The 22,912-nt window shown below is 39.4% G+C and overlaps 2 protein-coding genes across 3 annotated transcripts in view; both read left to right on the forward strand.

Moving 5' to 3' along the window:
* The first annotated feature begins 4,102 nt into the window (after positions 1-4,102).
* Positions 4,103-16,795, forward strand: CALM2 (calmodulin 2). 2 transcript variants are annotated; one of them, XM_061155471.1, is made up of 6 exons: positions 4,103-4,224; positions 9,705-9,735; positions 14,752-14,895; positions 15,008-15,114; positions 15,525-15,660; positions 16,130-16,795. In XM_061155471.1, exons 1-6 carry the CDS (start codon positions 4,222-4,224, stop codon positions 16,156-16,158), a joined length of 450 nt encoding a protein of 149 aa, XP_061011454.1. In that variant the 5' UTR covers positions 4,103-4,221; the 3' UTR covers positions 16,159-16,795. The 2 variants fall into 2 exon arrangements, with proteins under 2 accessions (XP_061011454.1, XP_061011453.1); XM_061155470.1 differs by lacking the exon at positions 4,103-4,224 and adding an exon at positions 8,557-8,663.
* Positions 16,796-20,632: 3,837 nt separating this feature from the next.
* The window catches only part of STPG4 (sperm-tail PG-rich repeat containing 4), a 34,514-nt gene continuing 32,234 nt past the window's right edge, over positions 20,633-22,912 (forward strand). Inside the window, 1 exon segment of the mRNA XM_061156119.1 lies at positions 20,633-20,776. Coding sequence (XP_061012102.1) covers positions 20,633-20,776 — 144 coding nt within the window.

The raw sequence follows: 22,912 nt of genomic DNA on the forward strand, positions 1-22,912 counted from the left end.
ATAGCATGCCAGGATCCTCTGTCTATGGAATTCTCCAGGCAAGCATACTGGGATGGGTTGCCATTTCCTTCTCCAGGGGATCTTCCCAACCCAGGGATGGAACCTGGGTCTCCTGCATTACAGACAGATTCTTTACTGTCTGAGCCACCAGGGAAGCCCATGTTTCATTGGTGGGGTAAGTTAATTAAGCCCTCCCCCTGTGACATCAATACATCACCATATTAGCAAGGACAATAGAAGCACACGGGGCGGGGTCCAGAGTTTTTACTGCATAGTCATTCATCTGACAGGAAGGTCACTGGGTTGCCAACACTAATCGAAAGAGCTCTTACTTCGTGTCTGATTCACATGACTGAAAGAAAGAGAATCCACCTCTGGTCTAGTGAAAGAAATACTTTAGATGGCTTGAGAAAATGTCTTAGTTTGAAAATGTTCATCTCTCAGTGTCTGACTCTTGTGACCCCATGGACTGTAGCCCATCAGGGTCCTCTGTCCATGGAATTCTCTAGACAAGAATACTCGAGTGTGTAGCCATTCCCTTCTCCAGGGGATCTTCCTGACCCAGGGTCTCCTGCGTTGCGGGCAGATTCTTTACCATGTGAGCCACCAGGGAAGCCTAAGTTGTTTGCTGCTAAGTCGCATCAGTCGTGTCTGACTCTGTGCGACCCCATAGACGGCAGCCCACCAGGCTCACCCGTCCCTGGGATTCTCCAGGCAAGCGTACTGGGGTGGGTTGCCATTGCCTTCTCCAGTCTAAGTTGTTTAAAGCAGGTTAAATTCCACCGAGGCTTTCCAAATTGGTTCAGATAAGCTGTTAAGAAAGCATTTTGGTCTTGTTGGGCATTCTGGAGGTATTCTGGAGGGAACCTTTTTCTCAGTAAGCAGATCTTACCTTGGTTTGCTGAAAATACTATTCATTAGGTTTTACAAGGTTGTGATTTTTACCGGAAAATTATAAAATTTTGTTGTGGCCTAAGAGGATTTTTTCTGGGCAGTGATTCTATCAACATTCTTGAGGAACTGCAGTTTGAGCATGAATTGCTAGTTTCTTCCTAACTTCCCAGCACTATCTCCTGAAGTGGGCTCACCCTGGTAATGCCTAACCAATGACGCTCCTCCATTGTGCCATGTAATTTTGCCTTTCTTTGTTCTTTCTTTCATCTGAACTTGCTGCTCTATTCCTCCCTGCCTTTTAGCTTTTTCCTGGCCCATTATCATGTCAGACTCAATGTAGGAGTCATGTTCTCTAGGAACCCTCTTTGGAACCTCTCCTCTGTGCCTTCTAAGCCCCCTCTAAGGTAACAATTACATTATTTTCAAATGAGTTTATACGGTAGGTAAATTATTGCTATTCACTTGTTAAATATTCCAGGTTATACACACCCTTGCTTATTTTGGGTGGGACCAGAAAGTTATGACCAACCTAGATAGCATATTAAAAAGCAGAGACATTACTTTGCCAACAAAGATCTGTCTAGTCAAGGCTATGGTTTTTCCAGTGGTCATGTATGGATGTGAGAGTTGGACTGTGAAGAAAGCTGAGCGCCGAAGAATTAATGCTTTTGAGCTGTGGTGTTGGAGAAGACTCTTGAGAGTCCCTTGAACTGCAAGGAGATTCTACCAGTCCATCCTAAAAGAGATCAGTCCTGGGTGTTCGTTGGAAGGACTGATGCTGAAACTGAAACTCCAATACTTTGGCCACCTCATGTGAAGAGTTGACTCATTGGAAAAGACCCTGATGCTGGGAGGGATTGGGGCCAGGAGGAGAAGAGGACGACAGAGGATGAGATGGCTGGATGGCATCACCGACTCGATGGACATGAGTCTGAGTAAACTCCAGGAGTTGGTGATGGACAGGGCGGCCTGGCGTGCTGCGATTCATGGGGTCACAAAGAGTTGGACACAGCTGAGCAACTGAACTGAAGAAGGTAATTGTTTTTAAATGGGGTATAGGGGAATGTATGAAACAAGAATGACAGAATGCTGTAAACTGGTAAACCTGAATGATTGGTACTTTTCTTGTTATACTTTTCTCTCCATTTGTATATCCCTGGAGAAGGGAATGGCTGCCCACTCCAGTATTCTTGCCTGGAGAATTCCATTGACATAGGAGCCTGGTAGGCTACAGTCCACTTGTATATAGTTTATATCTGAAGTTTTCCAAATTAAAAGTTCAAAAATTAAAAACATTTTCATGTGTGACAAAATGCATATAAAATTTACCATCATAACCATTTTAAAGTGTAGAGTTCAGTGGTACTAAATGCGTAATGTTGTGCTACCATCACCATCCATCCCCACAACTATTTTCATCTTGTAATATTGAATCTCTTATCTATACCCATTAAACAATAACTCCTCATTCCCCCTTTCCCTGACAACCATCATTCTACTTTCTGTTTCTGTGATTTTTGACTATTCCAAATACCTCAAGTGAATGGAATCATACAGTATGTGACTTTTTGTGACTTACTTCACTTAGCATAATGTCCTTGAAGTTCATCCATGTTGTGGCATATTGCAGCATTTTTAAAACCAAATAGTATGCCATTTATGTACAACAAATGTATACCACATTTTGCTTATCCATTCATCCGCTGATGAACACTTGGATTGCTTCTACATTTTAGCTGTCTTGAATAGTGCCATGAACATGGGTGTGACAATATCTCTAAGATCCTGCTTTCAGTTCTTTTGAGTATATACCAAGAAGCACAATTACTGGATCATATGGTAATTCTATTTTTAATTTTTTTAAGGAACTGACATGTTATTTTCCAAAGCGGCTGTACCGTTTTACATTCCCACCAACAGTGCACAAGGATGCCAATTCCAGAGCTAATTTCTATGTGGCTTCAAAAATGTTCATTTAAACCTGAGAGATTAAAGACTCAAAAGGGCAAATTCTTTAGGAAACTCAGTATGATCACATATACACGATACTATGGTTTTATTATAGTAACCACTGTGTGTCTACCCTGTACCCGGTACTTCAACACTTTACCTGGATGCTAATCTTTATATGATTCTAATTCTTGTACCCTTTCAAGATAAGTATTGTAACCTCCATTTTACAAATGAGGCTAAAGATTAAATGACTCATCCAAGGTTATACATGTAACAAAAGTGACCCAACCAGTACTCATACCCAGGTCTCACTCCAAGCCTATTCCACAGTATCAAGGGACTATTGGAATTTTGTATCCTGCGTTTTTAAAAATATTTTTCCCTTCTGGTAAATTATCCCCATGATGAAGGCAAAGGGGAAGTATAAACGCACGTTCCTTTAGGATTAGTCAGGTGAGCAGCTGCATTCGCCCTTACCAAGATTTTCATGGGCTTTGTGGGCTCAGCTGGTAAAGAATCTGGTTGCAATGCCGGAGACCTGGGTTCGATCCCTGGGCTGGGAAGATCCCCTGGAGAAGGAAAAGGATACCCACTCCAGTATTCTGGCCTGGAGAATTCCATGGGGTCACAAAGAGTCGGACACGACTGTGATTTTCACTTTTCGCTTTGTGGGGGAGTTACATGGTAAACGTGTGGCCTCCACAAGGCGGATAAACGAAGATGAGATGAAGAGTGCGGGAAACGGGTTTCACTGGGTCTTCAGCTTCATTCTTAATCGCTATTTTCGTAGACCCCCCCCTACACCGGGGCGGGAAAGCGTTCGTGCAAATGTGGCGAGGAAGGATGGGTGGAGGAGGAAAGCTTTCCAGCCAAGCGCAGTTGCCAGGACAGCGCGGCCCGAGCCGCAACGGCAGAAGCTGCACCGCGTCCCGGCAGCGGCTGCGAGCCCCAGTGACGCATTGCAGGTACGAACCAGCCAATCAGAGGAGGGCTCAACGATCATCGCGCTGCGCGTCGCTACTACGATGCTCTTCCGCGCCGCAAAGTAGCGCCTCTCAGGAGCCACTCTACCGGCTCTTTAACGGCTCGCTAGGGAGTGAAACACAGTTACGTCATCCGTTCGTCCCCTTCCCTTTATCTTTTGCATCGTCTATCACGTAATTGTGGATAAAAGGGTCTCGAGAGGAGTTGGGAGGGGAGGGGGGTTGGCCGGGACTCGTTTATGATGTTCCGTTATCTTGAAGTGTGGCGGAGGGATCTGGCGGAGGGAGGTGTTTATGAGGCGCTGGGGGCGGAGGGGAGAATTAGTCCGAGTGGAGCGAGCGAGCTGAGTGGTTGTGTGGTTGCGTCCCGGAGACCGGTAGCGCTTGCAGCATGGTGAGTGCGTCGCTAAGCTGCGGGCGCTCGGCCTGTAGGGGGGTAAGAGGCTGAAGTGAACTGACGAAAGGGAACTAACCTTTCTCACACTCTCTAGGAGTGGTCTTCGCCAGGGGGATGGCGCGCCAGAGGCTGGGGGCGTCCGCGGCGGTTGTGTCGCAGGTGCTTCCCAACCCCCACTCTCCTCAGGGAGGTGTCCCGTGGTGTACTGGGGGCCAGGCGCACCGCCCCCGGGACCTTCGGGCTCCTTAGAGGCTGGATGTGGATGGAGCCGGGGCGGGGGCACCCGGGGTAGGCGAGGGTTAAAGGGCGGGAGGAGCCGGAGCGCAGAAGCCTTGGGTCGGGCATCTCAAAAGGTCAGCCAGGGGCCGTATTCAAAAGCCCAACGGACGGTTGGTGCGGGCGCCAGGAAGCGCCTTTGTCCGCGCGCGGCCGCCATGCGCCGAGGGGCCGGGCGGGAGCGCGCGAGGCCCGGGGCGAGCGCCCGCGCCGCCGTTAGCCCGCAGCCCCCGCGTGCTGGGCCGGGAGGGAGCTGGGGGCGCGCGAGCTGGCGGGCGGACAAGCTGAGTGGGCCGAGTCCGCGGGGAGCGGCCGGGGGCGGGGCGGGTCGGGACCGCGGCCGTCGCCCGCCAGACCCGGCTCGAGCCCCAGCTTCTGCGCTGGCACCTGCAGGAATGCGGAGGTCTGGGCGTCCCGCGGCGCTGCGGGGTCGTCCGGTCGGGCAACGTTTGAGGAGGGCAGCCTCGTCCGATTCCCATCCCCCCCACCCCTCCCCCTCCCCCCACCCCACCCCCGGCGGCGAGAAGGAAGCTCGGTGAATCCTGATCTTTCTGCTACATATGGGCCTTGAGGCCTAATTCCAGCCGCAGGCTAAATATTTCTAACAAAAATTTAAGTGGTTTTGTCGTTGAAGGAAATGACTATATCTGAAGTCAGGCGCAGCCTCGCACTGCGCATCTCGTTAGAGAAAGCCAGAGACTCCAGCTGGCGTTTGAAAGGCGTTTTTCTATTCACTCACCGAAAGCCAGCTCCGGGGTGACTCCCGTTCTGTTACCAAAGTCGATCTTACCCTCTAGTAACAATCGGAAGGATGCCTTTGACAGGGGCCACAGTCCTCTTCTGAGTGCTCACGTGCACGTTGAAATGTTTAAGATCCATTAACCCTGTATTGCCCCGCTCCAACACCTTTGAAAATAACTCCCTATTACCGTAGCGGAAATGCCAGGTTATTTTTTTAGGTGCGGTTTAATTCATTTGTACATTAATGGCTGTCAAAGACTATCGTGATAGAAGAGTATATTGGGGGACGGGATTTTTAAAAAGCATTTTCCTGTCACTTGAGACCGGAACTCCTGTTCTTTCCTGTTTAAAAAAAGTCTAATGAGAGCGGTAATTTGCAATACTTACTTTGTGGTTCCTTCTGCCAAGTGGTTACAGGCGATGGGTGTGTCCAGGAGGCAAGGTGACATCTTAAACAGGAGTTGGGAATCCTTGCCAACTGAAACCTCCACCCTGTTATGGGTGTGGGGAGAGGAGTTCACATTTGTTTGATGTACTCGTTCCATTTTGATATTTTAATTATTTTATTCTAAATTTGAATATGCTGGTGGAATTTATTCTTTTAGGTGAAAATAGGCGTGTAATTAAGGTTCTGAATTGGGTGAACTTTTATGTAAATGAGAAATAAGTTTTGTTTCTAATCAATCTGATAATTAAATCAAGATCTCAGATTTTCTTGATGAGGCACAGTTTGTATCTACCCTTTCGTGGTCCTTTGCCAAAAGTAAGCTTTTGTAGTTACTGATCACATCATTACTGTTTTGAGTGTTTTTGACAGTCATTGTTAACTAAATATTGGGGACTCATCCTTGCTAACTTCAGTTGTGTCAGACTCTTTGCAATCCTATGGACTGTAGCCCTCCAGGCTCCTCTGTCCGTGGGATTCTCCGCGCAAAAATACTGAAGTGGGTTGCCCTTTCCTACTCCAGGGGATCTTCCCAACCCAAGGATCGAACCCTCCTGTCTTATGTCTCCTGCCTTGGCAGGCAGGTTCTTCACCGCTGGTGTAGGTAATTTTATAATTATAAGACCTGAAGTTTTAAAATTAGGACTCCATAAAGTCAAAGAATGAACATTTATTTGATACGGAATAAGTTTGCTCACGTGGCTCTTGGGTTTACATATAGGTGATACATGGTCGTTGAAAGGGAGATTGATTAGTTTAAGAAGACTTGAAGCAGGGGTGATGAGATAAGTAAAAGATGTGAAGAGGTGGAACTTTTGGTCACTTGAATCTAAATAAATAGCCATCGAACAGCAAGAAGATCTGTTTCTGTTAGACTAAAGAAATTATTTATGCCTCTATTAAAGTACTGAAAGTTCTAGGTTCAGGTAGACTGATCAAATTAGGCCTTTAGTAAAGGTCCTAATTTTTAAGTAATTTCTTCTAGTTTCCCCTTTGGGCCAAGATACTGTATAGTAAGTGCTGTTCTAGCAGAATTAAAGGTATCTTTTAAATTCTATTGAAATAACTTAGAGGCTGCTTTTGATATAGGTAAAACAAATGACCTGACTTCTGAAACTAGAAAAATTTTTGCTTAGCATGGAAGTCTTTGTTGTATCTAAGAAATACTTGGAGTAAACAGGAATGAATGCAAAACGAAAGTTTGTTCCATTTCAACCCTATGGACTCATATTTATTGAGATAAGAATCTTGGATTATTTTTATAAAATCTTTCACTAGATAAGCTCCATGGTATCCATACCTGCTTTTGAATGCCATTTGGGAAATGTTAAATAGGTACATAATTCCCTTAAGGTCACACATGTAGTCTAGATTAGTGGACTCTGTTTTTCTTAGTGTTTACAAATCACCTGTGGTTCTTCAAAATGCACAGTCTAGTCCAGTAAGTCTCAGCTGGAACCTGAGCATATACTAACGTTTGGGAGCTTTCTCTAGAGTTGACAGTAGCAGTTGAAAGCGATATTTGTAGACATAAAGGAGTAAGAAGTAGTCGTCTCTCTAGTGAATTACTCTTCACTGAGATAAACACATTTTAATGAGCTTGAGTTTTCCCAAAAGTATAATTCTTCTAGTTCTACTAAGAAAATGACACTATGCATAGACAAAAATAAGAACCAAATTTATTTGCATGTCATTGGAAAAAGCGTACAAATTACAGTGCTAGGGAGCTTTGTGTTTTTACTTTCAGTAGTCTTTAGTCTGAAAGTTACTGATGAAGGTTATTTTAAAGCCTTGGACTCTGGGTTAGTAGTAAATACAAAAGAAAGGTTTTTTTCTTCCTAAAGCCTTCTCAGCTTTCATATGTGAGTCTTCCCAAAATCTCCTCTGTCACAACTTGTTGAAAAACCCACTGTCTGAGTTTCTGCACATAGCAGTCATTCTTTCAGCTTTCACATATGTTACTGTGTTTTCCACACTTTTGGGTTAACATTGTTAGTCCTAAATTGTTTTCTCCTGCCCTATTTGTTCCTGGGCTTGTGGCCTCGGTTTGTGGAAATAGATTTTCTCATCTTAAATCAAATTTAAGAAGGAACATGAAGAGTTTGCTGTAAAGGGCTTGATAATGCCCCACCTGTCTACCTTCACTGTGGAAGTTGAACTAGTCAGGTTGGTGTTTAATATTAACATTGTAGGTTCTTTGGTTAATTAACTTACATAAAGTAATTTTCACTGAACTTTTGGGGCTAGCTCTTTATATATAGCTTCTAACTGCACAATGACTCTGCAAGGTAGGTATTAATATTCTGTGTTATAGATGAAGTTGACAATGAGCGGTTGAATAACATGTCCAAGGTCACATGGTGGCAGAGCTGGGATACTAAACCAGTGATGCCTCAAAGCACCATGCTTTTTTTCTTCCACCATGCCATGTTACCCTTCTTTTAGAAATGATAGAAGTCCTGCAGGATGGAATTAGATCAGAGGTAAATCATCTATAGCCTCTAACCAAGTAAAAAATAACAGTGGATGGGTTTTAATTCTTATTTGTAGAGAACACAATCAGATTTTATACCAAATACTTGGAGAATTGGGATTTGTAAGGATAAAAGTAGATTCTAAAGACCTTGCGTTTGCTTCAAGGTCAAATCAAAATTGATCAGGCAAAGAAATTTCTTCTTTTCTGGGTTTCTTCTCAAATGTTTTCATGCTGTCCCCTAGAGAAAATGTGAATGCCATCCTATATTCAGGTTATTATCCTTTCCAGGGGTGTGTTCATTTAAGATGAAACCAGGCAGTGTTTATTTTTCTTTCATATCAATAAGTGAATGGATTAATCACAGTATTCTTGACTTCCTGTAGGTAGGAATGTTAGCAAGGAAGATATTTCTTGTCAGTGCCTCTGGATATATGTTCCAATAAGCAGTGCATGTCCACAGATGAAGGCCACATGAGGAACAGGGAACCTTGTTATTCTGCAAGTATCTTTATAGTGTGCTCTGAATTTAAAACTTGAGTTATTGGATATGTCCAACAAGTGTTTAATTCTGACCCTACATGTTAGTAATTTTGTGCTCCTGCTCCCTGAAATTTAACCTTAGCCCTTTTCCCCATCTATAAGATAAAAGTATTAATGGTATTATTAATACCATTTAGGGTTGTGAAGATTGAACAAAAGCAACATATATAATGGGTTTCAGCAAATGCCTGAACATGCATTTTTTTTTTTTTTTTAAGTAAAAACAAGTAACTTTTTTTCCCCCAATTGGCTAAAAACAACACAAACCTTATCACTTTGGAATTTTAAACATCAAAAGAAAATGAATAAGTGGACTTAACATTTTGTAAATAATGTACTTCAAATATTCAGAATCCTGGATTCTCTGCAGTTACATGGCAGGTGAGGAGTAAAACTGGCAACTTTCATGTTGCCCCAACCAGTACAGCTTGGATTTTTATCTTTTTGATAGATAAGAGTTTTGCTTAGTAATCTTTGGGTTTTTTGAGGTTTGGAACATCACACTTCCAAGTGAAGTATTCAATCACTTATAGGGAAAGTTTAAATGTAGTTCTTGTTTATTATTTTTGATTCGATGGAGATTTCTGGTATTAATGGTTTTTATCTACCTGAGGAGATGAGCTTAAGTTTATACTAACTTTGAAAAAGGAAACAGTGCTTCTTTTGCATCTATCCTTGTTTTAGAAGAGTACAGTTCCAATTAAACTTTTGTACTGTTAGTGTGCTAGATTTGCTTTTTTTTAATTTATGTAAAATTTAGACTTTTGAATATAATCTGAAATGTTTTTCACATCTTAAACTTGGGGGCAAGGTAGCTTAGCTTTGGAGATAAACCAGAGTGTGTTTTCTGCCCACCCGTGTTTGGTACTAAGGAGTGAACTAAATGAAGTTGAGAAGTTTATGAAACCAGATGAACCCTAAGTGTTTTTAAATTTGTTTCTGTAACTGTTAAACTACATACTGTCAAGCCACTTACCTATTTCTTTGATTTCTTTTTAGGCTGACCAACTGACTGAAGAGCAGATTGCGGGTGAGAAATAACTTTGTTAGGTTATACCCGTTGAATTTTATAAATTGAAAAGCCATTCTCAAAGATATTTGTGTGAAAGAATTGACTTTGATCTGTGTAGTAGATGGGAAAAGTAAGTGTAATAAGAGAGTAATTGAACCTGCTCTGGCAAGTGAGAAGGTAAACTTGACTGTGAAAGATGTGTGGGGCTAACTGTAGTTAAAGACATGTTTTTAGGTTATGTAGGTATACTTTTGAGCCTGGTGTTGGGATGCTCTTTGTTTTGTTTTTCTTGAAGTTATTTTAGTCTAAAGATTAATTCTGGGCAGTTTTTAACTCTGCAACTTCAAACCAGTCTCCACAAGAAAAGAGGCCAAGTGGTAATTAACTTGAAATGTAAAGTCAGAAAATGAATGTTGAATTTACCGTGGTTTAAAGTAGCTGATATTTTAACCTTAGAATTGCACATATGGTCGGTCAATCAGGGGATAACCATTTCTCTAGTGAAAAACTTAGATCCAAAAGTTAGTATTCTGTTTTTTAGATACAGCAAATTTGAGTTTTATCTTAAAAGCAGTGACAGCTATTGAAATGAGTTTAGAAGTCTTGTATCCTTTAGTTTGCTGTGGAGATGTGAAATTGTTACGTAAAACCTGATGTCATGTCATTATGCTGAACCAGTAGTACTTTCGATTTTATTCTAATATTTTTGAGGTGGCTAGTTAAGAAAAGGTTGGGGAAACTTCTAAATTGGTTTTGTTTTTTGTTTTTTTAATTTCAGGGTTGAAATGCTTTTCAAACTATTCCTTGACTTCGATTAGAGATTTACTAATGAAAGCATCAGGCAGTTTTAACTGCAGTGGTTTTCTTGATAGGCAAAGAGTTTCAAGTGCTCAAAAGCACTAAAGCTTTTTTTTTTTTAACTAGGGAAAACTGAGAAACCCAGTTGGAACTCAGATATTACTTTACTACCCCACACTTCATACACAGACTTGGCAGAGCCAGAAATCAATAATCTCAAATTCTCATCACAGATAATATTTGCTTGGACTGTATAAAGTAGAAAACTATTAGCATTGAGGACCAATTTGACAGGTTTTATTTTTATTTCTTATTATGTGCATTTGACTTAAGCTGGGAATTTGCTCTTTCAGGTTGGTAAATTTGTGTGTATAGAGTATGTTGAAGTAGTCAAGCAGAGCTTTGGAAATGATTTCTTTTGTTCATATATAGTATTTTAGGTATATTGATGAAATGTAAGTTATTCTGTAATAGTTTTTTCTGTATGACTCGGGCTATTATTTCCAATCTTAAGTTCTTACCTTCTCTAATAGACCTGTCTTCTTTGCCTTTGTTTCTCCGTAATCTCAGATAGTTCTGCATGGCACGGCATGTTCACTTTAGGGTAGATAGTGAATTATTCAAAGTGCCGGTTACATAGTTGGTGCTCATTACTCCTTTCCCAAACACACATACAACTCTTTAAAAAGTAGTTTGTGTCTGTTAAATACAAGAGGATCAATCCTCAATGGTTGATAGCATTTTTGTAAAGGATACTTAAAGTTCATGGAATATTGTCCTTAAGATAAATTCTGTCTTTTCATTGGTTCCTATCATATAATTAAATTCTAGTGAGAGTAGCAGAAAAATCTGTTTTGGTTCTTTCCCTACCCTGCCTTTTCCTAGGCTTTTAATAAAGACTATTCTTGGAGCCCAGGTTTTAGTGAACCTTTAAGGTAGAGGAGCTAAAGCTTTTATGCTACTAAAATAAAAATTCTTATTTCCTCTTGTTTCCCCACTACCTCCCACACAGTAAGGACTGAGTAAATATTTCCTGAATAGAGAAATTTTCAAAGATGTGTGCCACACAGATATGTTCTAAAGTAGTACCTACTCTATACTAACAATTACTCTGCCTCCTCCTAGAGTCCCTTACTTTTGAGTTGCAAAGTTGAAATATACTAAGGTACTTTTTCAGTTAGCTTTATCTTCATATACTGACTGACTTAAAATTCCTTGCAGGTAACTTGGCCTAGAAAAATGTACGCTTATAGTTTAGGTGAAGTGCCTAGAATTGTTTGTTACCCTGGTCTTAAAGAGCAATCCAGAACAGTCTAGTGTGACATCAATAATAACAAGTGAATTTTGTTGATGACTTGCAATGATGTCGTTAGTTGTTGGTATTTAAAGGAAAAATGTAAAATAATTTTTTTCTTTAAAGAAATTTATGCCTAAACTTTTAAATTTCAGTGTAGGGATAAAACTTACTTGATTTAAAAAAAGTACTTATCTTACTCAATAAAGGCCTTTAAGGATTTAAATATATGGCCTTTAAAGGATCATTAAGTTCAGAATTTTATAAATAAGTAGAAATTGGTTAACAGCCATTAGATTTTTCTTGTTTCATGATAACCTGTTTTAATAATAATGTGAATTTATGTAAAACATAGAGAGGTATCCTGTGGTTGCTAATGAAAATCGAAAACAAGTAATAATATGACTTCTGAAAGTTTCAACTTAGGCATAACTAGAATAGATTTTGGGAGGTTCCATCAGTTATATTGAAGAAAGCTGTTCTGTGACAGGACCTGTTTTCTTACAGTGTATTGGAGTTTTGACTCCTAGGTTTATATTTCAAGTCATTTATGGGAATTACTTGTTTAAAATGATATGCATCTATACATGAAGATTAAACCAGTTCTGAAGCACAGGTGGTGAGCTATAAAAGGTGAATTTAAATTGTATTTTTCAGTTTATTTTTATTTCAGGTTTTTACAGGTATTTCTGCCTCTTAAACTTCTTGAAATTTATAACATACATAAATGTGTAGCATGCATCTTTCAGAAATCGTTTTTGAAATTAAGTCATTTAGTAAAATGATTATGATGATAGTTATATATGATATTTCTAGACAGTATTTGTACATCCTGTTTTTTAAAAAACTCGGGTAAAATGGAAATATTTTCATCAAATTCTGCTCTTTGTAGGAATTACTGATTTACTTTTGTCATTGAATTGGTCTAGGTTAGTACTGCATATTTTCATAAGATTCAGTAGTTTGGTTCTAAGCTTCTAGTATTGGGTGAGTTCCTCTGAAAACAAGTTCCTCTGAAAACAAGTAACATTTAAATAGAGTGGACTGTTTAGCATTGAGAGTAAGTAGCACTTAGTACAGTGATACTAGTCTAAAGCTAAACAATTAAAAGAATCAAAGCAGAAGAAAATAATGGGATAATCCAAAATGGTAATAGGACTCAGGTACTTGTGTGGGTAATTTTAAATAAAGAACCCATTAGGAGGCTATTGTGATAGTCCAGATAAAAGATGATGGGGCCATTAACCAAAATGTTGGATGTAGAGATAAAAAAAGAATCAGGCAGTATTTAAATAGCAGAATTCAGCAGGCCTTGTTTCAGGGGAAAAGAGTTAAGGTAACTTGCTTGTGTTCCTAGGGTTGCTATATATGGAATTCATTTTAATTAAGTTTTCCTTGAGGTCAGCTAGGGGGAGATGTCCTGTAGGATGTCAGAAATAAAAATAATACGTTGAGAGAGATGAGTGGACTAACTGAAGTCTTCATCGTTAGTGGGCGTAGACGAAATGGCCAAGGAGAGAAAAAAGATAAGAAATTTGGTCAGATCTACATGCAGGAGACAAATAGCGAGACCCTTTGGCAGTGTAAGGTTACAGGAAAACGACATCATCTCTTTCTTGATATTTAAGTACTTGCCAGGCATAGTTCAATGTGCTTTACTTATATTAATTATTTAATTTGGGAAGTAGATACCAAGTGAACAAGTGAAAGTCGCTCAATTGTGTCCAAATTCTTTGTGACCCCATGGACTATACAGTCCATGGAATTCTCCAGACGAGAAAACTGGAGTGGGTAGCCTTTCTCTTCTCCAGGGGATCTTCCCAACCCAGGTCTCACATTGTAGGCGGATTCTTTACCAGCTGAGCCACCAGGGAAGGTACAATTAGCCCCAGGTAACAAAAATGAGGACGCTGAGGTGGAAAATTTGCCCACGGTTCCATTACTGGTTAGTAGCAGAGCTGGAATTCTTTTAAGCCCAGGCAGTTCAGTTCCCAATTCTTCTTTTAGTTTCTGTGTTTTATGTTTTTGTATTTACTTGCTGATTGAGCCTAATATCTCTGTTCCTACTCGCTTTGTTATTAGCTCATTAATATGTGCTCTTGCACTGTTAAAGTAAATCTCTAGTTTCTCTGTATTCGGGTATCCTAGACTGTTCTAGTAGCTTTCCATGTAATGTAGTGGTGAACTATTGATAAAAGCAACATCATTTCACAATAGTATCTTAAAGATTTTAGGCAATAATATATTTCATTTTGTTGCAAGCTCTGAATTTATATTCTGAAGAGAGGTCTAAATTATTTTTGTTTGCAGTGATAACAGTTAAAACTGGCCATACATACCTTTATCATCCCATTGTTAACATCATTACAGATTATTTGGTGATAGTCTCTTCTGTCCTCCAGAAAAGGAAACTAGCTTAATGCATGTTCTAAAGTTTATAAAGTTTTTTGTTTTTAATTTAGTAAGTGATTAAATGGACTTAATTTTTACTTTTAAGGATTACTGTAAGTAGTACAGTTGCTGTATAGAAATAAACGTATTTGGTAACAATAGTTTCCTTTTCTATTGTGAGTGTAGGTTAGATCTGTAATTAGAGTTGTGTTCCACAGAGCAGCTTCAACAGAAAATACAGAAGCCAGACATTTGGGGTTTTTGGGTTCTGCATTTTCAACAATAATTTGACTTTTATCTAGTCTAGATTTTGGAGTTCCCTGTGAGATTTTTAGATGGAAAAAACTCCCAGGTAGATCAGTATGAGCATATGATTAACTAAAAAAGTTTGAAATACCACAAGGTTTTCCACCTAATCCTTCAGGAATAAAAATCCCATTTCAGGTCCTATCTCCATATAATAACTTTGCTTTGAGAGTTGATTAATACATTTCGCTTAGGTTACTTTATTTTTAACCTGTACATTTGGATTGTGTTTTCTTTTCAAACAGAATTCAAAGAAGCTTTTTCACTATTTGACAAGGATGGTGATGGAACTATAACAACAAAGGAATTGGGAACTGTAATGAGGTCTCTTGGGCAGAATCCCACAGAAGCAGAGTTACAGGACATGATTAATGAAGTAGATGCTGATGGTACATCTTTTTAATTCTGGGTTTGAGAAGAGGGAGTTGAAGAAGGGGCATTTAAATTCTATTGTAATACAATATTTCAAATATTGTAATATTTCAACCAATACCATCTCAGGTAATGGCACAATTGACTTCCCGGAATTTCTGACAATGATGGCAAGAAAAATGAAAGACACAGACAGTGAAGAAGAAATTAGAGAAGCATTCCGTGTGTTTGATAAGGTAAGTATATGAAACTGGATTTGTTCCGTTTAATTTGAGGATTTTTAAATATATTAGGATCTCTTAATCTTTGAAAACTTGTTTTTGTGATTATTTGCCAACATACTTTAATATCAAGCAAAAGCTTTCTAAGAATTTAGCGTAGAAGCAGATTTCCTAATAACATTCTTTACCAACTGAGCTATGAGGGAAGCCCAATAATTTTATATATATATATATAGAGAGAGAGAGAGAGAGTATTAGTTTTGTGGCAGAAGAGGTATTGACTTTGGAACTAAGAAATAGTTAAATAAAGGTTTCTGTGGATTTCTGAAGTATATTTTGCTCCCGAATGTGAAGTTTAGTAAACTTCTTATCCAGCTCATTGTAGCTATAATATTGCTCAGACATTTTACTAAATTTTTTTGTAGGATGGTAATGGCTATATTAGTGCAGCAGAGCTCCGCCATGTGATGACAAACCTTGGAGAGAAGTTAACAGATGAAGAGGTTGATGAAATGATCAGGGAAGCAGATATTGATGGTGATGGTCAAGTAAACTATGAAGGTAAGTCTTTTCACTGTCACAGCCTTATCTTGTGCTTTACTATCAGATTCTACCCTTTTAAAAGAAGCACTGCACTCCAAACTAGGATAAAACAATTTTTGGTAACCATTGTGGAACAGTTTGAAAAGCTTCTTTAAACTTATTTCAGGATCCTCAGAATTAAGGTGACTTTAATGTCTTTGATTGGATTCTCCTTCCCTCCAATTAGCTTTAAGTCTGAAATTATACATGCTTCAGAAATGTCATATATTGTAAACTAAAGCAATAATTTGGTTTATTTCTTAATAATCATAAATAATTTTTGATTTATGAAGAATCCAGCCTTAGCAGTAAATTAGCTTTCCTCTGTACTTTATAATTTTGAGGAAAGACAGGGGAGTGGGAACTGCTCAGTAGTTGAGTAAGTGTGATTGGTTTTAACAGACTTTTGCTACTGACTCAACATCTTTGTATACTTCTTCTTTTTCAGAGTTTGTACAAATGATGACAGCAAAGTGAAGACATTGTACAGAATGTGTTAAATTTCTTGTACAAAATTGTTTATTTGCCTTTTCTTTGTTTGTAACTTATCTGTAAAAGGTTTCCCCCTACTGTCAAAAAAAATATGCATGTATAGTAATTAGGACTTCATTCCTCCATGTTTTCTTCCCTTATCTTACTGTCATTGTCCTGAAACCTTATTTTAGAAAATTGATCAAGTAACATGTTGCATGTGGCTTACTCTGGATATATCTAAGCCCTTCTGCACATCTAAACTTAGATGGAGTTGGTCAAATGAGGGAACATCTGGGTTATGCCTTTTTTTTTTTTTTTTTTTTTGAGTAGTTTTCTTTAGGAATTGTCAGCATGTTGTTGTTGAAGTGTGGAGTTGTAACTCTGCGTGGACTACGGACAGTCAACAATATGTACTTAAAAGTTGCACTATTGCAAAACGGGTGTTTTATCCAGGTACTCGTACACTATTTTTTTGTACTGCTGGTCCTATACCAGAAACATTTTCTTTTATTGTTAACTTGCTTTTTAAACTTTGTTTTAGCCACTTAAAGAAAATCTGCTTATGGCACAATTTGCCTCAAATCCATTCCAAGTTGTATATTTGTTTTCCAATAAAAAAATTACAATTTACCCAACTGTTGCTCTGAATCTGAGTCATTTAATTAATTTGATGTTGAACAATTTTGACAGTCAAATTGGGGGTGTAATTTCTTATACTGGGTATAATTTAGATATTTAAATTTTTTTTTTTTTTTTTTTTTTTTACTATTTAAGACTGTGTTTAGATTGTGATACTTCCTTCAAAAGGTTTAACTGAAAGATTAAAAACTCTTGTATAAAAGTGTACCTAGCATGGGGACTGACATAAGGTAGGTATTCAGTGTTGCCTACTTTTATAATTTTCAGCTTTGGCTTTGTTTATCCATATTGACTTCAGCCATGCAATGATTTTTTAAATATTTGGGCTTTAAAACACAAAAATCCAAATTGGGGCAGGGGGTAGTTTTACCTGTTTCCTAATTTTTTACTCAGTGCTTTTTTAATTCTACTACCACAAAACAAAGAATTTTCTGTTGTGCTAACTATCTTCAACATGTTTTACAAATAAGATATCTTCGGTAGTGGCTTGATAGTAACTAAACTTTGTTTTATTTAGAAGTTTTCCTTGCTTCTAAACTATTGCTTTCTTTGTACAAAACGTGGCTATCAAGGTTTCTGTTTTTCTAATTACTTTTAAATACTTAATGAAAGATTCCATAGCAAACCAGAGCCAGGATGAAAACAATGAAGTATGTTCCTTGATTATTGTAGCCACAAGGTTTTTAATTTCCTAGAGGGCAATTTGTTTGACAGGTTACTGTGCATTGTTGACTACTTTAATACCAATGTTACTCTGCCAGAAAACAAAAAACTGGATGATCGTGAAGGAAAAGATAGGACATTTTAGATAGGACAAGGGAAGTTACAGGAATTGGTCATCTTAATAGGGTGTTATTACATATTAGGCAGGCGATTAAATAGGAAGACCTTCATTAGATAGGAGTTTCATGTGTTTCATGTGCTATTGAGGCACAGTAATCTCCAGAATGTTAAACATGGGCTTTGGAGTTTTATTGAAGCAGTAGTCAGATCACTGCTCTGTATAACCTTGAAGAGGGCAATACTACCTGAACCTCAGTTATCTTACAGGTAAAATGGGTGTAATTTACCCAGGTGGTTTCTAACTTGGCTTTTATAATAAGCTTAGGTAAAGCACTTAGCATAGAGTCAGACACGACTGAGCGCACACACACAGCACTTAGCATAGTTCTTAGTATTTGCATTGTATTCTATCTATGCTGTTAATCAGTTACGATCCTTGTAAAATGAGGAAATTAGGCAGAGTTAATATTGGTGCTTTTCTAGTTCCAATAGTTTTGAAGTAAGTTGGTAAGGTAGAAGGGGAAAACATGTTTTGTGGTTACTTGCGTGCATCTCATTGCTGATTTTATATTGTCTTCACAAAAGTCACACAGTTAAGCATTACATAATCTTACTCAAATCAGAACTATAAAAAACCTTTTAAGTCAACCATATTATGTGTTTTATATTAGAAGCATCATAGTAATTATTAATTTTTTTCTCAGTCTGTAGCATGTTTGCTTTCAGATAGTTAACCAAAACTATCACTGTGCAGTTAAAAGGGATTCTACAATATGAGGTATTTTATCTAGAATTTTTATTAAAAATCTGGTGCATAGCATAGGCACCGTTGATCTCTACATAGTATAATCTTGTATTCACAAAGAGAATGGCCTCCTCCCTTTAAAACTGCTGTTATGGTAACCTGAAAATCAAACAGTATACTGTACAAGACTGTTTTCTTAAGGGGACATTTTGTTTATTCTACATACTTAGTCTGTTTTATTGGCAAAGTCCTTGAAATCATTGACCCATGCTGTTTCTATTTTTGCAGTACCCAAAACTATTTTCTCATCTAGGTGTTCCCTTATATTTCATACCTTCTATGGGTTTCTGGACTTCTCTGTACCTTTCATCATATTCAGTCTCTAGGGTACCAGTCCCTAGTCTGCTGAGCCAGTTTTACAGGCTCAGCCAAAATAAGAAAGTAAAATGAGGCACAGTGATGGACTGGCTTAATCACTTTTGGTCAAAGTTCTGTATTTAACTTGTCTCTTGGTCTTACAACTTCAGCTTTTTATTTCAAACCTGGTGCCTGGCTGCTCCTGCCTTTTTTCCTATTTTTAAGGCTATGTTAAATGAATTTATTGAATAGTCCTAGCATTTTAGGAGAAATTTAATGGTGTCCTCTCTTACTACCCAGAAAAGTCACCCACACAATCACCTGTGAGAACTTAGAGAATCTCAGTCTGTATTTTAACAGTATTTCCAGATACTTCATGTGCACATTTGAAAAGTGCTGCTATATTCCATTTTCTGGTTTTAACTTATGAAAGGAAAACTTCCTGTGTTGAAAGGGCTGAGAATTAGGACAAAAACCTGTTTTGGATGTGTTTCAAATTAGGGGAGACATGATTTGTCACAATGAGTCCCTCTATAAAGATAGGCACAGGGTCCTTCAGATGACTTAGAGGAGTTGACCCTTGAGGGTTGCCAGGCCATGAAGAAGGGAATAGCATTTCAAGCAGAAGGGTCAGCATTTGGGGAGGCATGGTGGGTGGCATGTTTGGAATTTGTAAGTATACATCAGATCAGGAGGTTCTAATGGGAAGATGAGACTAGATGGTAAATTTTGCTTTTGTCCAAAGGCAATGATTATTGAATGCATTGTGCCAGATGGTTCCAGATTTCAATGAAGTTAATCATAAGGGTACCAATATATTTCACCTCTTTATAGACAAACACAATAAATCAGCAAATACAAATCCTGGTAAGGGAGAAGAGGGATTCAAGAAGAATGGAAAAGAGGAATCAATGCAGTGATGAACTGAAGTCAAGCTTGCTAAAAGCTTGGAAAATCCCCATTGATTTTGGCAACTGAATAACTGGCTAGTTTATTTACTAAGTGCAGTTTTTAACTTAAAGGTGTGTGATGTCAGATTAAGATAGTTTCAGGGAAGTATGGGGCAGGTTAAGAAAGAAATGAATCCACACTGCTCTTGAAAGTGTGACAGGAAGCAGAAACTCCATGGTATAGTAGACAGTTGGAGGCACTGGAGTCAGGCCTGGATTTGAACTCTGTTCTGCCACTGTTGTGTGATGCAGAGTCGGCTGTGCTAAACTGTCCAAGGAAGCCTGTTTCCTCCTTCATTAAATGGGATTGATATCTATTTCACAGGGTTATTTTGAGGATTAAATACATGTGAAGTATTTGGCACACAGAAGGTATTCCATAAAATCAAACTATTAAGGTTGAAGGGACATTTGTTTTTAAAGATGGAAATGTGTATAGGTTGAGGAGCTACAGCCAAGATAGGCTGACAATGAAGAGGGTCTATAAAGAGGGCAAAGGGTGGTCCGTGGTTTCACAGACTTGCATCTAGAGCTCACGGCACTTCTCAAAGCAGTGACACTCCCAGAAATTTCCTTCTGGGGGAATTTAGAAACAATCTTAGAAAGTGGATGCTAAGGTTGATTTTTCCTTAAGCATGCTATCACAGCGTGGAGGTGATTCGGGAAAGGGCTGATGGAGATCATGGGATGCTCTAGCTCCTTTACAAGCCTCCTTGGCGCAGGCTCTTGGTGACTCCTGAGCCCTCTAGATTTTCTTACCATGCACGTGCGTGACGGTCTCAACCGATTTCGCTAGGCTTGGCGCGGGCCCTCCAAGTGTGTGCCTACCTCCCTTCCCCCACCACCAGAGCCAAACCTACTGGCAGGTCTTCTGCGCATGCTCGGGAGCCGGCGGACCGAGGCGCCTCCTGGCAACCGGACGCCAGCCTCGGCCTAGAGTGAAGAGGCAGCAATGAATCAGTCTATCGCCATCACCTCCACTGCAGTAAGGAAGACCTGAGGCATGGGGCTTCTGCCTTGGCCTCGGTACCGCCTGCCTTCCCTGCCTTCAATTCTCAAAACACTGTTCCCCCTGCTGGGCTCCGCCAAAAACACCAGCTGTCTCTATTCCTGGGTCCTTGGGCCCCTCCGCTTCCTACCTTCACGTGTACGCCTGCAGTCCTTTCTTCCTGATCATTGAGCGCCCTTCGTTTGCTTTTCTCCTGCCTAGCTCTCACTTATCCTTACCCTTCGTCCTTTGTTTTCTGTCCTGTTTCCCATCCTCCACCCCCCATCTTAACCTACTGCTACTTGCGCTGGACAACTGCTTTAACAGGGTTCTTAGATTTCTTCGTTTCCCTCCCTCCACCTCCTCCCCCACTCCCCCACTGTCTGCCAAGGGAATGGGTTTTTCCTTCCTTGGTCTATTGGACACGTTTTTGCCTTGCTTCCTACTGTAGTATTTATAAAATATTGTAAACTGTCTTGTTTAGTTTTTAAATAAATTTGGGTGAGGGATGTTTAGCCTAACTTGTGTAAAGTAATTCACCCCTGAAGTGAATATGAAGTGGGAGATAGGGGAAGTTGAGATCACCTGTCTTGGGCTAAACAAAACAGCAGCTGCCAGGTACCTTCCTTCAGATGTATCATGTTTACTTTTCCCTTCTTCCCACTTCATTTCCCTGGTCCTAGGTAGTGATGGAGACCTGTCTTCACTTGCCTGAAGAAGTTCAATTTCTGTGACTATAAATGTCTAACAGAGAAGATTCAACATAAATCTAATAAAGGGAATGTATAGGAAGAAATTCAGACTTAGCAGTGCATATGAAGCAATGCTTTTTCAGAGAAATGCTTATATTTCATAGTAAAACTGAAGCCCAGGGTTACTTATATGTGGATATATGTTAGGAAGAATGAATTATATCAGTTTACTGATTAGATTATTATTTTTAATGCCTTGTTGCTTGAGATGACCTGTATTTCATAGCAATTAAAAAAGCATTCTAAATGAAAGTAAAACTCAGTATTTTAAAGATTTTACCTAGTGGAAGTAACAAAAGGAAAAAACTAAGCAACTGTGTTCTGTTGTCCTCACTGTTGACAGTGAAGCCGAAACAAATATAGGATAATGAAAAGTGGAAGTACTTTAGAGTACTTACAGTGTAAGACCAGAGTGGCCTTGGAACCTGAGGAATATCAAAATAATTTTCTTCTTAACTTGGCAGATGAGATATTAAAAATAAAAGCCACCACTTACTGAGTCCTGGTTGTGGGTACAGGTCTTTATGATGCCTTATTTTTGTGCCAACTCTGGTGCCTTTTGTTGTCCTCCTAAGAGAAAGCTGAGGTTCATGAGGGTTAATTTGCCTAGTACACCTAAGTAGTTGCTGAGCTGGAGTTCAAGCCCAAATCATAGCATATGGAAATCTAGAAAATGGCACTTTCAACATTTGCTATATGGCCAGGAATTTGAATCCCAATATTACATTAATTGGATGTCTATATATTTTTACCTTGAGTTCCCTGAGCCATAAATTGTAATAACAGTTATACAGTTTTGGGTTTACATAACTCTTTGCTTCCTGCTGCTGCTAAGTTGCCTCAGTCGTGTCCAACTCTGTGCAACCCCAGAGATGGCAGCCCACCAGGCTCTCCCATCCCTGGGATTCTCCAGGCAAGAATGCTGGAGTGGGTTGCCATTCCCTTCTCCAATGCGTGAGACTGAAAAGTGAAAGTGAAGTCGCCCAGTCGTGTCCGACTTGTAGCGACCCCATGGACTGCAGCCTACCAGGCTCCTCCGTCCATGGGATTTTCCAGGCAAGAGTACTGGAGTGGGTTGCCATTGCCTTCTCCGCTTTGCTTCCTAAGAGCACCAAATTTTGTCACCTAATTATTCTTATGACATCTTGGTGAGATGGGGACATTTCAGTTCAGTTCAGTTGCTCAGTCATGTTCGACTCCTTGCGACCTCATGGACTGCAGCACGCCAGGCTTCCCTGTCCATCACCAACTTCTGAAGTGTCCTCAAACTCCAAGTTTGTGATGCTGTCAAGTCGGTGATGCCATCTAACCATCTCGTCCTCTGATGGGGATGTTTATTACTCTAATTTACCCAAAGGAAATTTAGATACTTAAAAAGCACTTAAGATCTTAAAATAGCAATTTAAGGAAATATTATAGGCAAAATTGATTATGGAGCTCTTGTTTTCATTCAGGGTGACCAGTTTCATACAGTATCAGTTTCTTCAAGTACATGTTTTATAAGTGATATTTAACTTCTAGTGATCACTTCTGAAATGAATAA

Source organism: Dama dama, chromosome 11 (assembly GCF_033118175.1).
Source record: "Dama dama isolate Ldn47 chromosome 11, ASM3311817v1, whole genome shotgun sequence".
Classification (NCBI taxonomy): Eukaryota; Metazoa; Chordata; class Mammalia; order Artiodactyla; family Cervidae; genus Dama; species Dama dama.

Bases quoted from the DNA above. Each gene is read 5' to 3' on its own strand.
- CALM2 (XM_061155470.1), top strand. From the start codon at position 8,616: ATGTCCACAGATGAAGGCCACATGAGGAACAGGGAACCTTGTTATTCT. The intron at 8,664-9,704 runs GCAAGTATCTTT...ATTTCTTTTTAG, and splicing joins ACAGGGAACCTTGTTATTCT to GCTGACCAACTGACTGAAGA. The intron at 9,736-14,751 runs GTGAGAAATAAC...CTTTTCAAACAG, and splicing joins GACTGAAGAGCAGATTGCGG to AATTCAAAGAAGCTTTTTCA.